The sequence below is a fragment of the Camelina sativa genome, chromosome 14, assembly GCF_000633955.1.
Source record: "Camelina sativa cultivar DH55 chromosome 14, Cs, whole genome shotgun sequence".
In the NCBI taxonomy this organism is placed as follows: Eukaryota; Viridiplantae; Streptophyta; class Magnoliopsida; order Brassicales; family Brassicaceae; genus Camelina; species Camelina sativa.
The window spans coordinates 30,437,148-30,445,630 of record NC_025698.1 but is presented as its reverse complement, the minus strand read 5'-3'; the positions used below and the strand labels follow the sequence as shown (position 1 = coordinate 30,445,630).

Below are 8,483 nucleotides of genomic sequence, written 5' to 3'. Positions count from 1 at the left end.
CCAACTCACAAATTAATTCTCCAACTTCATTAGGCCCAATAACCGAAAGCCCATCAACATCTCCTGGACCCATTCCCTCAAACTCCACCTCCCCAAGCCCAAATCCATTAACACCCTCTCCGTCACCAACCTCGACTTCCCAAGATTCACACAGTCCCACACCACCTCCGCAACCTGCAAACACACATTCCATGCGAACCCGATCCCAAAACAATATCGTTAAACCAAATCCCAAATTCAACCTATTAGCCAATACGACCACTCACTACATCCCGACGACAGTGGCACAAGCTCTCAAGGACCCCCGGTGGCGACAGGCAATGATTGATGAGTACAACGCTCAGCTGCGATATCGCACATGGGATGTTGTTCCTCCATCCTCCGCTCAAAACGTGATAACGTGTAAGTGGATTTTTACCATCAAATATCTTCCTGATGGTTCTGTTGATAGATATAAGGCGAGGCTTGTGGCGCGTGGATTTAATCAACAATACGGCTTGGATTATTCTGAAACGTTTAGTCCGGTGATCAAAGCCACAACAATACGGATGGTTCTCGAGGTTGCTGTCAAGAAGAATTGGTCCATCCAACAAGTGGATATTAACAATGCCTTTTTACAAGGTACCATCAAGGAAGAGGTCTATGTCTCGCAACCACCCGGATTTGTCGACAGAGACAGACCACATTTTGTTTGTAGATTGAACAAAGCATTATATGGGTTGAAGCAGGCTCCTAGAGCCTGGTACGAAGAACTGAAGACGTTTCTTCAACAATCCGGTTTCAAAAACTCTCTTGCGGATACGTCACTGTTCATCTATCACAAAGGCAATGACTATATTTATGTATTGGTTTATGTGGATGATATTATTATTGCTGGTGTTCCTTCACTTGTTCAGGCGTTCCATTTGGCTCTTGCACGACGATTTTCTCTCAAGGATCTGGGTCCTTTGAGCTATTTTTTGGGCATTGAGGCTACACGGTCTTCCCGCGGACTACATCTTATGCAGCGTAAATACATCATCGACCTCCTCACCAAAACACGGATGCTCGATGCAAAGCCGGTTGCTACACCAATGGTATCCTCGCCAACTCTTGCTATCGACTCCGGTACGCCTCTTGCTGATGCGAAGGACTACAGAGCAGTCATTGGTAGCCTCCAATACCTCTCGTTTACAAGACCTGATATCGCCTTTGTTGTGAACCGACTATCCCAGTTTATGCATCAACCGACAGATAAACATTGGCAGGCCGCAAAACATGTCCTCCGCTATCTTGCTGGAACCAAGTCTCACGGTATTTTTCTTCGATCAGATGCTACACTCACGATTCATGCTTTTTCTGATGCTGATTGGGGTCGAGCTCATAATACATACACATCCACCAATGCATATATCATATATTTTGGTGCTAGTCCGATCTCCTGGTCTTCTAAGAAGCAACGAAGTGTCTCTCGCTCCTCTACCGAAGCCGAATACAGGGCAGTTGCAAATGCTGCCTCGGAACTGCGTTGGATATGTTCCTTGTTGTCTGAGATGGGGATCACTCTTCCCGTAGCTCCTGTTCTGTATTGTGATAATGTCGGAGCAACTTACTTGTGTGCCAACCCAGTTTTCCATACCCGCATGAAGCATATTGCTATCGACTACCATTTTGTCCGTGAGTTCATTCAATCTGGGGTTCTGCGCGTCGCTCATGTGTCCACTCACGATCAACTCGCCGATGCTTTAACCAAACCCTTACCTCGTCCACAGTTTGAGAATCTCATATCCAAGATTGGAGTCAGAAAACTGGCTCCATCTTGAGGGGGTGTATAAGGAAGTGTATATATGAAGGACCAACTTGTAATTATCTATAAGTGAAACCCTAGTGTCTAGACTATATATACTCTGTAAATCATTCATCTCATGTATCAATACAAGTATTTGATCATATCATCTTCTCGGGCCTCCAACAAAACATTCTTCTTTTTCTTTGTTTTTTTTCTCTTGGGGTTGAGCGTATTTCATATTTCCACATTTTTATTTTTAAAATATAAGATATTATTCTAAGTAATATTTTATAGTTTTCCTATCAAATGTATCATTTTTTTATCTGATTTTCAAACTATTTTACCAAAACAAAAATATTTTAAGACTTTAAGTTCATTTACTAAATACAAGGAAAGCAAAAATTATCATATTTTTGGTTTGGATTTGACATTATATTTCCTCTGTTTTCCTGTAGCTTTATCCCATAATAAAATGAGTACCTTAATTATTTTCAATTAAGAAAATATATATACAAAACAAAAATAAATTTCTTCCCAAAAGATCAATTTTGATGGCATAATATGACTAATATTATTATTAAATATTATAATTTAACTGAACAAAAAGACTAAAATATGATATACACATATTTATATTTTCGCACAAATTTGTCAAGGATACAATCTGAACAAATAGACAGACTTGTGTGGAAAAAAGAGCTCTTGATTCTCATGCTCAACAATTATAAAGTAAAATAATAAAAGTCAATTGGTCATATCTGTGAAAGAAAATAATGGAGCAGCACTGTTACTTTTTTTTTTTTTGACAATCAGCACTGTTACTTATTACTGTTTTCTTTTTTCAAAATTGTCCAGCTTATTTATGAGAGCCCACCAGGTGACGTGAAGAAGGAAGATTATTATTTTTTTGCTTTCTAGTGTAGGGATCGGACAAAACAAAAGAGAAGAGGAGTTCACACGTGTGCACGCGCGACAACCATTAGACATAAACTGGCCACCCGTCACGTGCGGGCTAAAGTCATATCCACTTGTTTTGGTCTCTCGACGTGCCCTCTCTTTATTCGTTTTCCTCTCCTGTCTCTTTCATTTTTTCCTCAAAACAGTTTTACTCAAACACCATCGCTGTTTCTATCAGATATGTACGTGCTTGTTCGTAATACGGACCATATCATGTTTATATATTCGTAATATATGAATTTATAATGTCTAAGTCAACAAATGGACAAGATTAGTCTCAAAACCTAACCAAACTTCGTCTGCTTAATTTTTGCCCGCTACAAAGTACATCTGTAACTAACGTGATTGTATACCTACATGGCTACATATATTCACGGAGCTATATGTGTGGTTTCCAATGGGTTAAGGCAATGTGAGTGCATGAGAATGACGAGTCGTGCATGCATGGTTGTTATGGGACATGGTATGCCCCTTCACTCTTTATTATCAGATATACGTAAATTTATGGCATAGTTTTATACTATATATGATACGTAGCTCTCTAATTGCTTTTACTGATTGATATGTTCACCAACTTCTTGCTTATAGTGCCCACCTGAAAAATAAATTAATATATATTTACATGTATAAGATTTCTTGCATTGATTTGTTAGATAGTCAGAAGTCAAAAGATTATTTGCATATTATTAGATTAATGGAAACAAATCATATTTGATATAATGTAATATCAGGTAAAACATCGTGCCATTTAGGTATAATTTATTGTTTAAATACACGTGAAATCAATATCTACTTATATATACGATTTATATGTTGCATTGTTGCCGCAAAACTTATTTTGCAAATAACTTTACAAGCTAGTAACTCACAAATTTTGGTTCTCTAGCAAATTAACTAGTATTGTCTTTCCTTAACACTTCAAATTTGTTGTTTCAACTGTATGTTAGCTCTCTAGATATTGTTGTCCAACCGGAAAACATTATGGATTATTACAACAATATCTGATTAGCATAATCACGCAGGCCTCGCTTTAACATGAACTGATGAGTGATGACTTAACAAATAAAACTGAGTAGTTTTCATGGGGTTGATATGTTTATATATAGTGGTGTAAATTAGGATGCATAATTTAATGAAAACTATGATAATTTATAGTAATTTTTTATAAAAAAAAAAAAAAAAAGAAGAAAAAAGTGATCTTACTATGTGTGTTGTTTGTTCCCTTTGTATAGGAATTTTTTTGTGGCTACGGATTACCCCTTTTGCTCTTCTTAATTGTTTCATGCTTTAATAAAGTGTACTTATCAAATTAAGAATGTTTGAATAGCTTTACTAAGTGTATCGTATCATGGTGCTATGATTAGGGGCTATTATATATTTAGCCTTTTTTATTAATGTACATATACGATGAATTCATATTTGGATTCCGACTTAAGTGTCTTAGAGTTATTACTTTAAGATGCATAGTGTAAGGACCATTTGCTAAATTTTAACATACATATGGTAAAAAATTAGTTTTAGATGATATCATGCGTATAAAAGGGCATGTAGTTTAGAAAGATACGAGAATGTCATGCGTATAATCCAACTGTGATCTTGAAGTCGCCCACTTGGAACAAAAACAAAACCAATGAAAAAAAAAAAAAGATTGGAACGTTAGTGAAAAAGAGAGAATCATATTATTGGATACTCTTGTCCATGACATTTGAGACCATGTCTCTTTCACTCTTGTCCCCCTATATCTTATTGATCATAACTAGTATTTAGTAACATCAAATCAAATATTCTACTTTCCTATATATATATATATATATATATATATATATATATTTTAAGTAGCGTCAAAGAAAGTAAAAACAACAGAAGCATTGGTAACTGAATTCCAACTTGGGGAGATTATAATGTACGGTAAGTGCGGATGACTGGTTAACAAAATTAAAACGATATGGTTAAAATTTTGAAAACTTAATTACATAATTCCAATAAATAATGTATTTTGTTTTGTGCTATCCCTTTAAAAAACATTTAACTATTTGTGTCACCAATAGGATCATCACCACGGTTAGAAATATAATATAAACATAATTCTATATACATACTAGATGAGGACATATTCGATATACAAATTTAAAGTTTTGTAAATTAAATTATATTTAATAAAAATATATTAAAATTTGGTATACGAGAAAATTTTGGTTTAAAAAAATAAGAAAAAATTGTTTTTCCATTGAAAAATATTTCCCAATCAAATAAAGTTGAAAACATTGTTTTTGAATAAATTATTTTGTTAAATGAAAAATATGAGATGATCTATATTTATATAGAAATAAATATTTACAAAGTTTAGAATTAATAGTTAATTGTATATATATTTTTGATTGGTTGTTTAGTAAAATAAAAGAATAATAAAAAATGAAAATAAAAACCATAACATACTGTATATAAGATTGATGAGTGGATCCCATCAGGTGACATGAAAAAAAAAATTCAACTTCCCTTTGCTGTCCAAATTGATGACAAAGGTAAGAAAATCTGCCTTTTGCTTTATGTAATTTTCAACTCATCTTCGATTACCAAACATGTTTGTTCGTCTCTGGCCCCTCTTGATTTCGAAGTTGTAATTTCAATTAGTAATTTGATAAAAAAAACCAAATAATTAGGGTCAAGAGCTGATCAATAATCTAATTAGTAATACAAAACTCACAAGTTACTTGTAACACTCTATTAATTAAAGTCTATAACATATAATTAACCTCACTTAAAAACCCGGAACCAAGTAATTAAATAATTATAATCATCTAGAAACAATGCGATTCGTGTTTAACCGAGTTGTTTCGTAAACCGGAAGCTCTTCTCGATACCTATCGATTCCTATCGCCGATAAGTTATCCAATTCGAACAGATCAGAGCTCGTACAACTCAACGCATCATCATCCTCGTCTTCTTCATCTTCTTCTTCGTCGTGGCCGGAGATTTTGACAACGTCTTTGTTACTATTCTGGTAAGTTCTGAGAAGATCCTTAGCTGCTTCGATCACACGACGATTCTCTTCCATGACTCGGATCTCTAGAGTATCAAAGTTTCGATGAGGATGATGGCGAGTGGATTCATCATATTCTCGTTTGTTGTTGTTGCTGTACTTGTTGGAGTTGGAGGAGTCTTCGTCGAAGATGACGTTGACGGGACAAAACCTAACGGATCGTTTCGATTTCTCGCTTGACGACGGCGTTTTACTCAAGCAAGATCTGGAGAAGGACGACGCGGAGGAACACGTAGTGGTGGCCGACGACGCCGCGGCAGCGGAGTTGACGGTGGTGGTGTTGATTTTGTTAAGTTTTTTGGTGTTACCGGCGCCGGTGAAAATGGAGTTGAGAAAAGTGGCGAGACGACCGCCGGGAGAAATGGGTTGTTTGACTTTCTTGAGATCGGTGTAGATCCTCAACGCTTTGGATTTGGTTTTGAGAAAGCTTCCTCCATGTTCTTGTTTTTTAGTGCTGTTAGGTTCGACGACGACGGTGGTTCGGATGGGTTTGGGGTGATGAGAAGAAGAATGAATAGCCGGAGATGATTTAGAACGTCGGTAGAAAGAATCAGACTCGAAAGAAGAGAAACCACCGCTGGAATCGGAGGAGGTTGAGGTAGTAGCAGAGGAGAGCTTGAAGAAGACAGGTTCTTGTTCTAAGTTCTTTTTAAGATTCCTGGATCTGATGAAACCGTCGGCGGCGGAGGTTGCGCGGCGGTTGGAAGAAGAAGAAACGCGAGCCGTCGTCGTCTCGTCGCGGTTACGATGCTTGGTCTTTCTCATGGAGGAGGAGGAGTTAGGAGAAGAATCGTCGATGGAACGGTAGATTTGGTCGAGGAGTGAAGAGGAGAAAGAAGGGTGACGGTGGTTACGGAGATGACGGTGGTGTTGGTGGTGGGCTAATGGTTCCCAAGGATCCATGAGAGGAAGAAGAAGTGATTTGGTTCTTTATAGAGGAAGAAGGGGGAATGATAGTGTTGGGAATCTGGTGAAGAGAGAATGATTAAGAGAGAAGAAGAGAGCACGCTCTGTTTTCTTTGTCTGTGTGTGTTTTGCTTTGAGAGAGAGAGAGAGAGAGAGAGAGAGAGAGAGTATCATTCAGAAGAGTGTTGTGATGTGAAATGAGGTGATGAAGAAGAAAAGGGGTGGGTATCTATCATTCAAATACTATTCACTGCCACGTGTTATTTTCATTTTTTCATATTAAAATGTTTTAACTGTTTTTTTCTTAGGTGGAATTGGGTGTCAGGTTGGAAAATATTTGTTGGCAACTGATTTTTTTTTTAAACATTTTTTTGTCAGAAATATATTCAATTCTTCAACTTATTGCTTGTGGTAATATAGTTTTCACATTTTATAATTTATATGTTGCAAATTTACTCTCTCTTTTTTTTCCATGTTTCAAATTACTCTTTTATTATTATTATTAACACTAGGACTTAGACCCCCTAGCGATGTCGCGGAGTAAGTATTTAAAAAAACATAATTTAAAATTAAAATTTAAAATTATACATTATGAAATTATTTGAATGTAATAAAATAGTTTAAATACATAAACTGTTAATAAAAACACAATCATTAAAATGAAAACTTATAACAAAAAAACAATTATATAGAATAGACACAACTTTGCAAAACATATTGTTTAAAGTATTATAAATATAAAATATTTTTATGAAGAATTATGGTAAAGAGTTACAATTTTAAAAAATCATTATGACAAAGTGATCCTTACTGAAAATATTGAACTAATGGTTGTAATGAGTAATGTAATTTTCTATTAAATAACTATAATTAAAAATATATTTAATAATGAGTGAAAAAGTATCAACGGTAAATTAAAATTAAAATGCACAACTCTTAAGAACAAAATAAAATAAATTTTAAATATTCAAATAGTTTTTAACAAAAAGTTACAATAAATAGATGCAACTGTAAATTCTATATTAAGTTTTATTAAATTTCTATATTACTATAATCATTTCTAAAATTTTAGTTAGATAATAGAATAACATTGAATATTCGATATAAAAAATAAAAAAACTAATATTCAAAATATTTAGATTTAAAATAAAATGAAAAATTTGTTTCAAAGAACAATGATTTGTTAGTTATTGAAGAAGACAAAAATATATAGAGAGTTCAAAAGATATGACTATTTAAATAGACATACCTATTATAACGAAAAGTTGTGATGAAAAATTTTTAATAAAATATAGTGAAAAGACACAACTCTACAATGAACAAATACAATTGTTTGAGTTTTTTAAAAAGAACAAATAAAACCAATTTTTTTACAAAAAAGTACTACGAAAAGTCGCAACTGTTGTTCTCATTTATTCAGATTGTTATTATTATTTTTAAATATTAAAATATTTTTATAAAGGAAAAGTTAATATAAATAGACACAACTGTAAATTAAATATTAAGTTGTATAAAATTTCTCTATTGCTATAATTATTTCTAAAATTTTAGTTAGATTATAGAATATATTCAATTATCTAGACTCAACATAAAATGAAACATTTGTTTCAACGAACTTGTTAATTAGTGATGAAGAGACAAATATAAAGAGAGTTCAAAAAGTATGACTATTTAAATAGACACACCTATTAGAACAAAAAGTTGTGATGAAAAAATAAAAAGAAAATATAGTGAAAAGACACAACTCTAAAATGAACAAATACAACCGTTTGAATTAAAGAAAAAAATAAATAAAAGCATTTTCTATGAAAA

General features: G+C 33.8%; 1 protein-coding gene across 1 annotated transcript; it reads right to left on the bottom strand.

Moving 5' to 3' along the window:
- LOC104742940 (protein BIG GRAIN 1-like B) lies at positions 5,382–6,871 on the bottom strand. The gene has a single exon (XM_010464025.2). The coding sequence runs from the start codon at positions 6,666–6,668 to the stop codon at positions 5,520–5,522; it is 1,149 nt and encodes a 382-aa protein (XP_010462327.1). The 5' UTR covers positions 6,669–6,871; the 3' UTR covers positions 5,382–5,519.